At 41.9% G+C, this 15,463-nt stretch overlaps 1 protein-coding gene across 2 annotated transcripts in view; it reads right to left on the minus strand.

The window, feature by feature from the left end:
* Positions 1–15,451, minus strand: part of LOC127368149 (tyrosine-protein phosphatase non-receptor type 14) — a 41,684-nt gene extending 26,233 nt beyond the window's left edge. The window contains exons 1-4 of one of the 2 annotated variants that reach the window (XM_051408655.1): positions 14,992–15,451; positions 12,411–12,497; positions 3,983–4,384; positions 1,110–1,285 (exon numbers count right to left, since the gene is read on the minus strand). In XM_051408655.1, the coding sequence (XP_051264615.1) occupies positions 1,110–1,285; positions 3,983–4,156 (350 nt within the window). In that variant the 5' untranslated portion in view covers positions 4,157–4,384; positions 12,411–12,497; positions 14,992–15,451. The remainder of the gene's footprint in view (positions 1–1,109; positions 1,286–3,982; positions 4,385–12,410; positions 12,498–14,991) is intronic. The other variant, XM_051408654.1, reaches the window with a different exon arrangement.
* Positions 15,452–15,463: the final 12 nt, after the last annotated feature.

Consider the following 15,463-nt stretch of genomic DNA (forward strand, 5'->3'; position numbering starts at 1 on the left):
TCAAATATACCATCGGTAGCCAGGAAACACTGAACAATATGTTTTTACAGTACCTCAAATATGGTCAAATATGCAATCTCTGGAGGCATAAATATGAGGCTTTTATTTTGGCATTTCTCCACACTGGTGCAGTAAAGATACTTGATATAAAGTGTTTTTTTATTCATCAGGGGCACACAACACTTTAATGTAACATATTTTAATTATAGCTTACGTCTCTAAATACCTTTATTTTGAAAACCGGAAGTAAATACGGCGTTTCTCCGCATTTACCATAATGCTGAGAATACTTGTACACTCTAAATTTAAGTGCGGCTGATTTGACCACGGAGATCGGACTCACGGCTGGATTGACCGCAGTGTACTGCTCTACTGTTTCTTCTACGCAGCACCGTCCTGTAAATGACAACATCCGGTCTCAGAATATGAAAAAACAGGCCTTTTTTCTGTTTCTGTTTTCTAGTGATTTTATTTTTTGTTATATGAAATAGAAAATGAAAATCGAATCATTTTTTTAATTTCGCTCATCCCTTTTTGAACATGAAAAAGAAAAACGCCTTGTATTTCAATTTTAATTTTTGTATTTTAAAACGAAAATCAAATAACCACTCGTTTTCTGTTTTTTAATACCCGTTTCTGAAAGGAAAATCCAATGACCAAAACATACACGGACCGTTTACGGAGCCAAAGGGAAATGTTTCCCTCAGTGGACACTAAAGGCCAATTCTGTTCCATTTCTGCTCTACTATTTTTAAAAGTACAGGAAATATGAAAAAAGGCATGACTGTAGTGGAGTTACCAAACTCTTCCCTTTATATTTGGGACATAGTGGCCGTGGCTACGTGTAACATGTAAGGGTGCATTTACACTATTCCTCATAGAGTCATAGTAGCTGGTTCCTTTGTACACATTTTCTAATGTTAAGCATTAACAGAGGAGCACACATGACACTGACTTTTTTTGATATACAGTAAGTCACATGGAATAAAATTAGAAGGCACCGGTGGAAAAGGTTGTTGTAGTTGTAACTGAATATAAAGTAACAGCATGAAGCACACTGGGTAAGTGAGTGTTGGACATACTGTAAGTGGAGCTTGGAGACTCTTTACCTGGTGGCTTCTTGTTCCAGCCGGGAAACATTGGGCACGTAGAACATGACTCCAAAGAAGAGCAGAGGCTCATTGCCAAACTTGTCCAGCTGCTTCTTGAGGGGTTTCTCCAGCTCCACCCAACGATGGGCCGGGGCCTGGGTCTTTCCTTGGAACCACAGCCCGAAGTAATGGGTCTGCAACCAGGGGAAAAGAGGGAAGGAGGGTCAGTGTGGCGCACAAGGTGAAGGGATGGAGATGAAGGGAAAAGAAACAGGACAAGAAAGAACATAAAGGAGAAAGTGGAGGTGTTATGAGCAAAGAATAGATCAGTTGTGTAAGCTAGAGGGAGCGAGATAAAGAGGCAGAGGAAATGACCTGGAGAGACAAGGGAGAGATGGAGGAAATGGCAGTAAATGGAAGAGACAAAGTATTGGGATGGGAAATAGGGGTTTGTAAGGATGGAGAGAAATTACTTTAGGAGGGAAATTGGAAATGAGTTGAGAAATACATTGGGGACAACTGAGCAGGGCAGAGAGGAGATTAATAAGCAGCTGAAATACAAACACATATTTCTCCTTCAAATCTGATCAAACCTTTGACGTCAGCAGCGTAACTCTATTAAACATAAATATTAGACCAGACTCATTGCCAGTAAGATTGCCCTGAGAGAGAAGAAACAGGCAATGATCCTATCTCACCAAATCAAAATGAAAACTAAGTCTCTTGCCCATTATTTTATCTAGAGATTCATATGCCATTTGAAAATAATGCAAGCTTCAGCTGTATAAACAAAAACAGCATGCTGAAATAACAGCACAAGCCATTTCAAGTGATATTATCGACCCATTTATGTTTGCCTTAACAGTTGCTAACATGCTGTATTGATTACAACACTAAACGACAAACGAAGGAGTGATTAAACAGATTAGCTCAAATGTGCTTTAACAAGTTTAGACTGCAAGAATCAGTATTTACCTCAACACTGATTAAGAATACTGATTTGGTTTCTTGACATTCAATGTTTCTGACATTGTAAGACGTAAGCCTGTTTATGTGTATCTGTGGCAGGTATCCACATGCTGTGATTTGCAACATGAGACAATTTCCTGTCGCGTTTCACTAATCAAACTAACCACCATACTCGCAACCACTGCGTGAGCATGCGAGCACCCTGCAAGACTTGTAAATTCCTCCGGATTTTGGGAGAAACAGTCATGTTTCATTGGCTTGGTGTGTGTAGAGTGTGTGTGTCATCACAAACAGGTAGCACACCTGTTCTGTTCCAGTGGTTCGACTCTACTGTAATGAAAGTTGTAAAGCTGCGAGCACACTCCTTCCTCACATACAAACAATGAGGTGTACTCAAGGCCTCGGGTAATAAAGATGAAAACAACAAATTCAGATGGACACACATATACACAGAGAGACCTGAGATAGCGTGCATGGGAGCAGACGGCGGCTGAAGCTGAGGGCGTCACACCGCCTTATTTATAACATCACTGACACCTGGCAAATACCACAACACTCTGTGAGTACGCAGAGTACACCACCCCTCTCTCTCTCACTTTGTCAGTAGCTCCAGCGGGCGCAGACACACATTTGAACACACGTATTCATCAAACTCAATCAGTCGTCAACTAAACAGACACATTCTTTCTCTGACCTGTGAACAAACTGGCCTGTCACACACAAAACAACTCCACATTGCAAACAATAGACCCCATGCAAAGCCGCATACATGGAGTTGGTAACGAGAAAGATAGTCAGAGGGAAGTGGATGTATTCTGCCTCCCAGTATGATTTTACTATGTCTACTCTGTGTGAGTACAAAGCAAGTTGCTGGTTAAGCCTTGATGCAGGGAAACGTAAACAAAATCAGGGGAAGAGAAGAAAAGGGACGAGAGAGGAGGCATGTACAGGAGGGGGGAAGTGGGGCAGGGCGATGAGCAGTATCTCTTTCTTCTGCAGTGAAAGGAGGACAGAGGTAACCATGCTTCATTAGAGGCAGACAAGGACCCTGCAGGAGAGAGACAGCAGAGGGCAGGGAGACACACACAGGGTGCGCGGAGGGACGCATGGCGATCACACACACACACAGTCCATCCATAAATGTGTGAAAGTGTCAGAGTCAATGTTTTACTTGTTTTTTCTGTGTATGATTGAAATGGATGATTACCAAGAGGTGGGTGATATGACAATAAACACTGTGAGACAATATGAATATTGTCTATTGTCAGAGATTTTGCCATGTAACAATACTGTGGTAGTGCTTGCTTTAATACATGGATTAGGGCATTATGGACAATGTTGTACATCAAAAAGCATAACTGTTTATGGCAACTTTGATTTTTACCCAGGTTTTTGCAACAATGTGATGACGAACTTTGATTTGTCAGGTGTTTCTTTTGCTAGATTAGCCAAAAACTGACATACCCATCTGTTTTTACACATTCCTCAATAGAGAGAAAAAATCCAGAAAACTGTATTAGAGTATTGATACACTGTGATATAAATGTATATATACAGTGATTATTTTCCAAAAAACCAACCCCTACTAGTACCAATAATATCTATGTGTTGGAGCTGACAATTGCTCATATAGACCTTCAATAAATGTAAAAATAGATTATATTCATATTCTCAATATAACAAGAACTGTGTCCATCAGAATTTGTTTTCTGGTACAGTGAAAACCTCTGAAACAGCACTTTGACACTAAAACTTTGATACATGAATCTGCAAGGTTAGAATTTCCCTATCTTGCTTGTATGTGTTCAAATAATTAATTGATACATAAATAAAGATAAAAAAAGAAGAAATTAACATTTACAATATGCTGACATATGAGTCCAACATGAGCATGTGCTTGGGTCACAAAGACTTCTCCTCACCTCCCGTAGCTCCAGCCTTTGGGCCACCGCCTCCAGACATTCCTGTCCCGTACTCTCCACTGACAGAGTGCATTCAATCACATTGCTGTCCAGCAGGCGAATCCGTGTCACAAAGTAGTTCTTGCTCAGGACATTGTAGCGCCGTGTGCGCCGTAGCTTCAGCCGGAAGGGCATGGCTGGCTGGAGGTCACGGCTGAGTCAAAGGTCAAAAGTCAGTTGGGAGCAAGCAAGCGGAGAGAGGGGTGGGCGGGCTCTATGACCTGGCCGCTGCCCTCCTCACTCTCGCACGACGCCAGCCACACCACCGGGTGGAGAGATGCACCCTGGCAAGGTGCTGGCCCATTCCCAAAGTTGTCCGGAGAGGAGGACGACGACGATGAGGAGGAGCAGGACGAACGGGTGCTGTAGGGAGAGATGAAAAAGAGGATTAGTGAATAACAAGAAACTCTTGAAAAATAAGAGAGTTTTGTGCCTTCTTTTTAAACTTTTGAGCCCATCGGAATGCAAAAACTACATGGTGTAAACATTCTTACTATAAAACCCTCCCACTACATATTTCCCTATATTATCATCCTGCCTACCTCCCCATAAACAAGCTGAAACAAAAAACAGACGAGGCTAGCAGAATCACCAGCGATAGCAGCAGCAGCAGCGGTGTTGGGGTTACAATGTTAGCAGAGACTGCAGCAGACGGCTTTATCCTATAGTTATGGCAGCTGCACTCTCTCTAGCCCCATGAGGCCCAGAGTCGGGCAAAGCTGGGAGACAGAGGCAGAGATGTAAGGCTATGGATGAATGGACATCAAACAGCCGAGCGCAGACATCCATCTGAACCCGGCAGCTGGCTTTGAGGAACTAATGGAGCTTCTAAGTCTCATATCTGCCTGTGTGGGAGGCCTTTTCCTTTCCTTTTTATCTCCCTTCTCCCCTCTCTCTCCGCCCCGACTGCAGCACAGTGCCAGACATTGTAGCGTACAGTGTAGACGTGTGTAAGATCACACACATGCCGTTTTGGCACATATGCTTCCACTGACACACCGTTTTATCAGCTACTGCCACAGAACAGAAAATGTGAATTCATGTTGTCAACAAGAAATTGGTAAAAGTGTCAAGTACTGCAACATAAGTGCAACATTATGAGAAAGACAAGCAAACACACAAAAACACACACACACGAGACACACAAACTGTGGTTTACGGTTGAGACAGGTCTTTGGGGAACACTTTGAACACATCTTTGGGTTAGTCATTAGTTATTAGCTTTCATGTCTGTGATGAGGAAAGAGCTTTGAAGTAGAAACACAAATATAGTTACTTTTTTTTCACGCCTGTAATATGAATTGTATGCAACTAACCTGGGTGACGAAATTTCCCCCAGGTTAAAACCCAGCTTTAATTTGGGTGATTTAGTTGACAAGCTATTTATTTTACTGAATATCTCCCTGTTGTCCACAGAAATTAATTAAAATAGCTAAAAGCAGTGTCATTTCAAGGGTGGTGGCCACTTTGTAGCCTTGTTAGACAGGAACTAGACTACAAAACCAAAAAAAAAAGGGCTCCACACCTCCTAAGCAGGGAAAGAACAGCCTCTCCTCCATACAAAGACACTGACAAAACTAGCAACCCATTACATAAACTTCAGAAAAGTGCGGGAAAACGGAGAGACAAACCAGGAAAATGCATTAAAATGAAAAGAATGGATGTAAGTAGGAGAAAAAACACACAAACAGAAGAATAAAAAGACCACAATACGGCACAACAAAGCGCCAGTTAAAAAGGGGGAGGCAGGAGGAGGTGGAGTAAAGATGGACTGGATGTGTTGCTTCTTGTCCTGGACTCTGGCAATGTGCTGTTGATAGTCAGCTTGGACCTCAGCCCAGATTCCTCTCTACCCTGACTGGAAAAACAGAGCACACCTGACACAAGTATGCACCACAAGGAAGGAAAGTGTGTGTCCATGTGTGTATGTGACAAGGCTGAGTGAGTGGGAGAAGGACACAAGGGGGGAAGGCAGTCTTGAATGAGAGAGGGTGAGAAGCTACAAACTGCTTACTTATAGCTGTGTTGTTTGATACAAATTAAATCACACTTGGTTCATGCTTGTCTTTTGTAACCAGCCGTGCCCCTTTGGGAGCTGTAACGCATTCCTTACTCCCAAATCCATGTGAGTCAGCTCATTATAGTGTGGCATCATCTTATTGATGTGTTTTTTGTTAGGTTCATGTGTCATGCTAACACACACACACAGAGCAAGAAAGCCACAGCAAGTGAATAATTGGGCTACAATGGGTCCGTAATTTAGCTTTGCTTTGGGATATGCGGCCACTGTGACCCCAGTCGTCTCCCCATCCAAACCAGAGCCCCTCAGACCCTCCCCCTCCTCTGACTCGGGCTAAGGGGAAGTGACGTCACAGGTTGACGGTAAAACCGCCCCAAAATGCCTCAAGAAATGTTCCCAAGCACACAGGCCTTACGAGATCACTGTCAACAAGTATACAGGCACAGATAAACACACAAAGCACAAATAAAGACACATACTTTCACTGTGTAGTGTACAAACATAGACATGCATGAACAAGGAACACCACAAACACACACGCAGGATCACACACACACACACACACACACAAGGTTCTTCAGAGGTTAGCCAAGGTACCAGACAGCAGTTAGTGCAACTCTAAACTAGTAATCAGTGGCATGGTTGGGAGTGTGTGGTTGAGTAAAGCCAGACAGACAGACAGACAATAGCTTGGGACGGAACCCACTCCTCGACACAAAAAACGCTGCTTCAACGCCGCTACAGCGCTGCAGCAACATTCTCTCCAGACCGTCGTGTTTATTTCCAGCGTGCAAAAACAGCGTATACGTTTATGAATTTGCACATTGTAATTTTGTGGCATGGAGAAAACGAGAGGGAAAACTGAGGGAAGAGGGTTGTTTTTCTGTTTCAGGGCAGCAAGCTTTGGCTAAATATATATGAAACCATTCCCATCTTTTGTTGTGTTTTTTTTCCTTTATCCCTCTAGACTGGTGTGGTGAGGGGCAAAAAGGTGAAAAAAAATATTTTTTCTGTGTGTTTAAAACCACATTACCGCAAGTATATCCTTTCTTAAGCACTGTTTGCAGATGCATTTTTTATGAATCAATAAAGATAAAAGATCTTTAGAGTGCAGGCGCCACCGAGTTGATTCATGAAAGGTCAACAAAGGCTACGTTCACACTACAAGCTTTAGCGCTCAATTCTGATTTATTGCTCAGATTTGATTTTTGTTAAATGTGGCCCATGTCAGATTCCAGTGTGAATGTAACCTTTAAAGACAAAATCCCAAGATAAGTCTGAACTCACAGACCTGTATACTTTATACTACTTAACTGAATACAACAGCACATTAATAAAGGTGTGTGTGCTCCCTATTGTAGTTGCAGCAGATTTTTATCAAGCATTTATGTGCTTGTGCATCACAAAGTGTCAACGTGACAAATTTAAACAAAGATGGTTAACTGATTATTCCCAGTATGTTGTAAAGATTCCCAGCAAACCCCTCCTCCAAACAGCGATTGTCCAATCATAGCTTAGCAAGTGTAGACATGGAAGGTCTGTCAAACTTCAGATTTCTGCACGTCGAAGCGGTGTGCATACCTTTGTAGTAAGACCATTATAGCGTTTCAAAAGTTTGTGTGGTCGTCTTATCTTGTGTCTAATGCATACATAGTTCTGCATACTGCATGGTTTAGGAAAATAAATCCCCCCCCCAAAAAAAAAACAAAACAAAACAAACTGGATAATTACGTGTCCCTCAGTTCTCACCATCCTAGAAAAGCCACACCAGTGTTACTCTGGTTTGACCTGTTGCTTCAGCCAAACTTTTTCTTCAGAGCCTTTTCTAATTCTGTTTCTTTCCTAGCTCAGGGGTTCCCAGGCTTTTTCATGTGAAGGAGCCCACACAGTAGATCAACATCAGACCCCGGACCCCCAATTTGAGAGGATTTTGTTTTAAGGAATCCCTGCTTAAGTAAATTTTTATATTTAGGTTTAAAGATAAAATTCTTTATTGTCAATCTCAGCTAACCCTATTTCTTCCCTTGTTGATCTAACTTCCAAAAAATGTGACACAAGTTTAAATGTACTATTCTTCCTTTTGCTGGGGACCCACTCACAGACCCCTGTTGGTCCCCGGACCCCAGTTTAAAAAAACGATCCAGCTAATCACAGTTGATAGAATCCACCAGCGACGGTTATTTCAACCAGAAAAATCAACGTACAACGGCTGGAAATGCTTTTCTACCTCTCTTTTAAATTAAAGACCCCATTGTTTGAAACATTACAAAGAACTTCAAGTGGTATCTCTTCCCCCGTTATAATTGTAAACAGCACTGCGTAGTGTGCAGGAAGGGAAAGTTTGACAGGTGTAGCAACAGTAAAGAACAGGGGAGGGGTATACCAAACAGTCAATTAACAGATGACAAAAGAAGGAGATATATATATATATATATAAAACAATATTGACACAGGTTTCCCCCTCATGGACGTGATATTTTTACTGCCGGACACCTCTCAGGTGTGGATTCAGCACACACAGGCCACCTAAGAATTACAACCAAACCAAAATAAGCTGTGACAAAAACCAATCAGCCTGGAAGTATCACACAGCTAAACCACAACCAGACTGTTACTCATCTGCACACCAAACACCACAGGCAATCACAATAAACACCTAAAATGTTTAACTTAATTACTTTTACATTATTTACACAAAGACAAGTCATAAAAAGAATTCCCGCTATTCCCAGGCATCTGTGCAGCGACAGAGCTGCTGGTGCTGCGTGTGATCCATCGCTCTCTCTCTCTCTCTCTCTCTCTCTCTCTCTCTCTCTCTCTCTCAGGGCAGACCCGTCTGTCGCTTTGCTCCATTCACATCCACACAATAGCGGGAACAAAACAGCACTTTGTCGCCTACTGCTAAGACCATTAGACGCAGGCCGCCAAGAGCTGAGGACACAAGTGTAGCGTGTGTAACTCAATCAATCTGATCTCTGTTGCTTGTCTCTGTCTGAAATACCAACATCACCCCCCTACAACCCTCCTGTTACACATGAGCGCTGTAGCAAAACAAACGGGTTAAGTGCTTCACAGCTCGTAACTGCTCTTCCTCCAGCAGACTCTTTTTACAGTTTGGTCTTCAAACAAGCAATATTCCCAAATAGTGCTATGCTTTCTCTGGATACTCCTGCTGTATGTGGAATAATCTCTCAACTATTTTCTACAATCACAGAAGGCTAAAAGAAAAAATAATGACATCTGAGAGGCTGGAAGCAGGACATTTTTGACATTAAAAAATAACTTTTGAGGATTAATCGGGTATAAAAATCGTTGGCAACAATTCAAGGTGATCTTCAACTTGCTTTATTTGTCCGGCCAACAGTCAAAAACTTAAATAAAATTTCATTTGCAATGGTGAAAGCATAAAGTCAAATTTGTTGCTGGTTATTTTCTGTCAGTTGCCAGACAGTTTAATAATTTAAGATGTGAAAATGACATTGTTAAATTGCTCTTCATGTACAAATAACAGTCAAAATCTCAAAAATGTTATATTACAATTACATAAATCAGAGAAAAACAGCAAATTCTCACACTTAAGAAGCAGAGAATGACTTAAAGATAAAGCCATCCAATCAAAATACTTCTAGTTGATCAGTCTATTAACTGACTAATAGTGTCAAATCAGAGAGTTATTTTTATGTGAGTGCGTGATGAAAAAAGCACATACAAGGACACGCATACACACACTACACAGCCATTGTTCTCCCAGCATGCCTAAGGGACAGCAGGACACACCACCAGGGCCCTCTTTGTTATCTGACCCATGTGTGTTTCTGTCTGACACAGAGGATTGTGAATGTGTGTGTGTGTGTGTGTGTGTGTGTGTGTGTGTGTGTGTGTGTGTGTGTGTGTGTGTGTACGTGTGCGCGCGCGCATTTTCATACTTAAAAAAACACATTTACGTTTCCTCACCTTAAAGGAACCTAAATATATATTCATATATTCCACATTATATCCTTATTTACTATATACTGTATGCTTGCTTACACACAGTCCTGTGCACACACACACACACACACACACACACACACAAACATACTGTCCATCACACACAAACATTAGCAGCTGCAAACAGATGGTGGAGCCAGGCGGCCAGACAGTGTTTCTAACAAGCGCATCTGCTTTTTCACTTTCCAGCTCTCTCTCTTTCTCTCTTCCTCTCTCTCTCTCAATCTCTGACACAAAGAAACACTTGCACACACACACGCATGTATGTACACATTCTCTCTACTATATGAGAGCACAGCGACGGTGACAAACACATAGAGCAGAGTGTTCGCACAGAAGTGACATCCAGACAGTGAGAGTCTTGTCTGTAGATTTACACAGTCACACACACACCCTCTCTTTCCTTCCCTCTCTTCCCCTCCATGTCTATCGCACGCGCGCGCACACACACACACACACACACACACACACACACACAAACATTTCTGCATAAATAAAGGGTTTCAACTGGGGGTGGAAATCATGAGAGCATCATAAATTTAAAAATTGTATGTATAACTCAGGCAGATTCCCTCATCCTTTTATAGCATACAGGTTCTGCTCAGGAAAGATAGGATGTTCTTTCAGCAGCTGAGTTTAAGAACATTTCATGTTTCTGTGAATAACTCCTGCTATCAGCGAGCACAACATCATGCTATTTGAAAATGCATGCATTTACGATTGCTCTGAAAAGATCAACGATATCTTCCACTAGCAGACGATAATTTAGCCTGATTCAAGGCTTTGTGTGCTGCAAATCCACTGTTCCAATAAGAGATATCTGTCCACATTTGATTATCTGTGTTTAAGTTCAGATTGAGCTCATGCATCCATATATTTTGCAACAGCAGCTAAATGCACTTTCTTACAAATGCTAATTTGTCAACTTCTGCTGCTTTGTACTTGCTGTTTGTACTAAGTTATGACTGTAGACATAAGTAGGGGACATGATAGTGAGCAAGGACAACTCTTACCACGGACAAAATCACCACAAATCTCCAAAATCTAAAAAAAGATGCTTCTTTTAATTAGAAAAAAAAATACATTTGCTTTTTTTAGCTGTAGACTATGAATTTTGGAGGACTGTCGCATTATATGTGATTATAGCAAACTCTGCTTGTGCTCCATAATATGATAAATCATGATTTTGCAGCTCCACATTGTTGACAGTGAATGTCTGATATCACACATACACCTAAATATCATAAAACCAAAGGAACTGCAGTAAGGAAGAGAAATATGTGTTCATGGGCAGCAACACTTGGCCCCAGTTGACAGTACTAGGTAGGGAATGCCCAGTGTTTCAGGCTGGCATAGCAATCTAAACACTGTCACTAGAACATGAAGAGGGGGGAGGATCAAAGAGGGATGCAAGTGAACACTGGCCAGAGACCGGTTTTCCAAACCAAAGATGACATAGTGCTGCCGACTCATCCTGTGGCAATGAAATCTGGGGATTGATGGCATGGAGCCAGGGAGAGTTTGGAGATATGATTGAGAGAAAGAGTGTGTGTATACATGCGTAGGTGTCTGAGTGTGTGTGTCTTCTAAAGGCACATGAAGCGTTGGAGATTCCCAGCACCCGAATGAGGAAAGTAAAGGTTTATGGTAAATGGCGCCATGGAGAACCGGGCACAAAGGAAAGAAGAGTTGTTTCTCAGGCTCTTATCATGTTGATACAGTTGTTCAGGAGAATAAGGAGGAGGGAGGCTGAGGGGAGGATGGAGGGAAGGAGTGAGTAAACACAGGCAGTGAGGCTGATAGCATTGACTCTCCACCTCAACAACAGAGACATGGGACCATCAGCCATCAGCCACCGTCTGTTCCAGCCAAACAACGTTGCTGTTCACATTTTCCATGCCCACCCCCTCCTCCTGGAAACCACCTCACACTCATACACCACACACACACACAAACACACGCACACACACTTAATCACCAGAAAGCCACTGAGTGTTTTCTCACAGCAGAACCCTAAGGCAGGGGACCTCAATAACAGTGAGTTTACAGGCCTATGAAAGCAGCAACACTTTGGGTTTGCTACTGCTTACATCCGGCTGCATCTAACACATAATGGCTGCAAGGAAAGGAAAAACACACACATTTTAAACTTCAGATCAAATGGAAAATGTCTCCGCTTGATGCTCTATTGGAAGTGGGCTAAATCGCATACACACTTCCTCACAAAATGCACCAAACAATATGTGTGTTACACCTGTACAGTTGGACCGCATCTTGGAAAAAAGTCAACTGTTTCTAAACTTTTGGGCTGATCAGCAGAAGGCTTGTTGTGCGAGGAAAGGGGACGGGGACGGGGGGCAGCAGTGATTGACAACTCACCTGTAGCACCTGGAAGGTGCCTAAAGGTGAGTGTGGGAGAGTTGGGCAGGTCCCAGCACGCTCTCTGCTCTGTTGTTGTCTGCTGGGCTGCCAGAGAGCACAGCACTTACACAACTCAGACTGACAAAAGCATCTCTGCAGGTCTGCATGCACGCACGCGCACACACACACACACACACACACACACACACACAACTTTCAGCTCACAATCACATACATTCACATTTTATTGGTATTTCTAGACTTTTTTATAAACTTTTATTTTTATTGCTTCTTCTTCTTATTATTATTATTTCATTAAGGATTATGACACAAATAAAACTAACATGACAATTAAAACGAATAATTGCATTTAGCAGCTAAGGACTATTTTCATTAGCAATTAATCTGTTGATTATTTTACAATTAATCCTATTAAGTCTATACAATCATTTGGTCATAATATGGTCAAACATGCCCATTACAATTTCCTAAAGCCCAAAAGTATTTAATAAATTAATCGTTTTAACACTAAATAACATGAACATCCACATGTTAAAGGGACAGAATTAAAGTTTGGGATGTTATAAAATCTGATAAATCTATAATCTTTATCATTAGGGCTGCATGATATGGTAAAAAGAAATCATATTGCAATTATTTTGACAGATACTGATGAGATATGATCCACGATTAAAGGGAATGATAATTTTTGCCTCACAGTTCAAATTAAAATCATGATGATGTGACATTTGTTTTGGTCTGTAACACACAAACATGTTTTCTTATTTCTGGAGAACAAGATTTGTAGGCTGGGAATCTCTGCAGCAGCACAGTACATCATTATAATGCTGTCATACGTTTTACTTCGATCAAAAAATTGGTTCTCCTGTCATTTGGACATTGCACTCAGCCACATTGTGATTTCAATAATAGTTCAATTAATTGTGCAGCCATATTTACTTTATATACCAACAATCTGATATTATCTCATCACAAACTCATTCAATTTGAAGAAAGGGAAAGAGGTCATAGCCTTCTCCCCCGTTATCATTTTGCCACTGCAGCGCTGCAGAACAACAAGAGAACCACAAGCTGCATTTGAAGGAATTCTGTCCATTTCTTTGCCTTCAGTTAAACAGCTACTACTACAACAACAACTTTTGCTCCATCTCTCTCGTCCTGTGCTACAGCATGAGCACTTGACCAAAATTACAGGTATGTTTGCCCCACATAGCAATTAAATGGCCTTTAGACTCAAATGACCACTGGCTACACAAACAATAGCCACTTTTCCTTTTACATGCAGGCTCACATTATGCAGTAAACACCTATTATAATCGTACCGTGCTGACCTTAAACAAAACATGACTTTGGGACATTTCAGCAGCACCTAGAAACTTTCCTTTTGTTTTCAAATACGACGGTGGGATACAGAGGGGGCAAGAAATGGCACTGCCTTAATGGAAGTAAAACACATATATTAGATATCTGACCACTTGTGTCTAAAGTCTGACCATATGGTGATGAGAAGCATGGATGAAGGCTACAGCGGAACCTACTACCCTGACTTTTGGTCCTTTAAATTCTCCACCAGTGTTTTAAAAGTGCTGTGTACTCCCAAGCCACTTGCTCTGGCACCATATAATTTACACAGCATGCCTTTGAGCTTATAAAGACAGCCAGATGTGTATGTGTGCGTACGGCCCACGCCTCCTGCAGCTATGCTATATTTGCCTTTACAGAACTCTCCCCTTTTTTTTTACAGTAATGGTGGTAGTCCAAAGTGCGTGTCCAAACACATCTTTTACATTCTCTCACACAAACGTGTGCACACAGTGGGTGAGAGCACAACAAACAGCCCAACAACAAAGTGATAATGTCATCATCATTAAAGAGAAGGGATGTGAACACACACACCCATGCTCATGTATAAGTGTAATAACATGTGCAGCTCTCACATGGTGTCTGTCTCTGCCTGGATGACTCTATGAATTGTCCACTAAAGTCACAACAAGCGTCTGTTAATGCGAGTTGTTTTACTGGGTAGAAATTGCATTTTCTAGGTGTAATAACAGAGCAGAACTGAGATAATCCAGGTGCTGTAAACTCTGCCTGGCATGTGCCAATTTGCCTCCTAGAAAGATGTCCAAACTTGATCCTAAGGGGGGTGTGGGGGTCCTGCAGAAAGGCTCCATAAAGTCCCTGTAGCCAAGTGTTTTAGTAAGTTCACTGTTATCTCATTAACTCTGGAGATTGTTGTCTGATTTGAGATGCCACCACTGGTTTCCACTTATCTACAAGTTGTTGACGACGTCACACCCAACAGCACATCTTATCAAGCGGGGAGGAGGAGGAGGATTTGGGACTCTGTATTTTAATGCATGTTTATCTGGTGGAGGACGGGGGGGGAGAGGGTGAACATATTTGGGATCCCCTTTCTGCCCTACGTGGCCAACCATTTGGCCTACATTTTAACACTGCTGATTCAGACTTTTAAAAAGGCGTTTTCTTTAACTTCCAGAGCGTCTAGACGTTTTGGGAACAATACACAGCATAACAAAACTCTCCTGGTGATGTTTTTTCTTGCAGGAAAACTCACCCTTGATCCTGCGCTACATGCCGTTTTCTGCGCCCCGCTGGAGAAACTCCTCTTTACTCGACGGCGCTGAACCTCACAGCAAATTGATAATCCTCGTTTGTTTGTTTTTTCCTGTTTGTTTGTTTTTTCTAAACTTTTAAATAAGTTTAAGTCCCCATGTGGAAAACAAAATCTCGAGAGGCTCTTGAGTCATATGAGCGCAACTTTCAGAGCAAAAAAAGTCGCAGAGGCAAGTCGCAAAACTCAGTCCTGTAGCTGCTTCAACTCCCAAGTTTTTCTTTTTTTTTGTTTGTTTTTAGAGTTTTTTCACGGACAACAAAAAGCATCAAAAACATTCACAAAAAAAGATCTCCAACTTGACCGCGGACAACAACGACGTGGTCTTCTTCTCTCGCAGGGACTCTCGGTATGTTTATAGTAGTGGTCCCTCTACTCCAATGGAGAAGTGTAGGACAGAGGGAGAGGAGCAAAT

The sequence above is a fragment of the Dicentrarchus labrax genome, unplaced genomic scaffold (genome assembly GCF_905237075.1).
Source record: "Dicentrarchus labrax unplaced genomic scaffold, dlabrax2021, whole genome shotgun sequence".
Taxonomy (NCBI): domain Eukaryota; kingdom Metazoa; phylum Chordata; class Actinopteri; family Moronidae; genus Dicentrarchus; species Dicentrarchus labrax.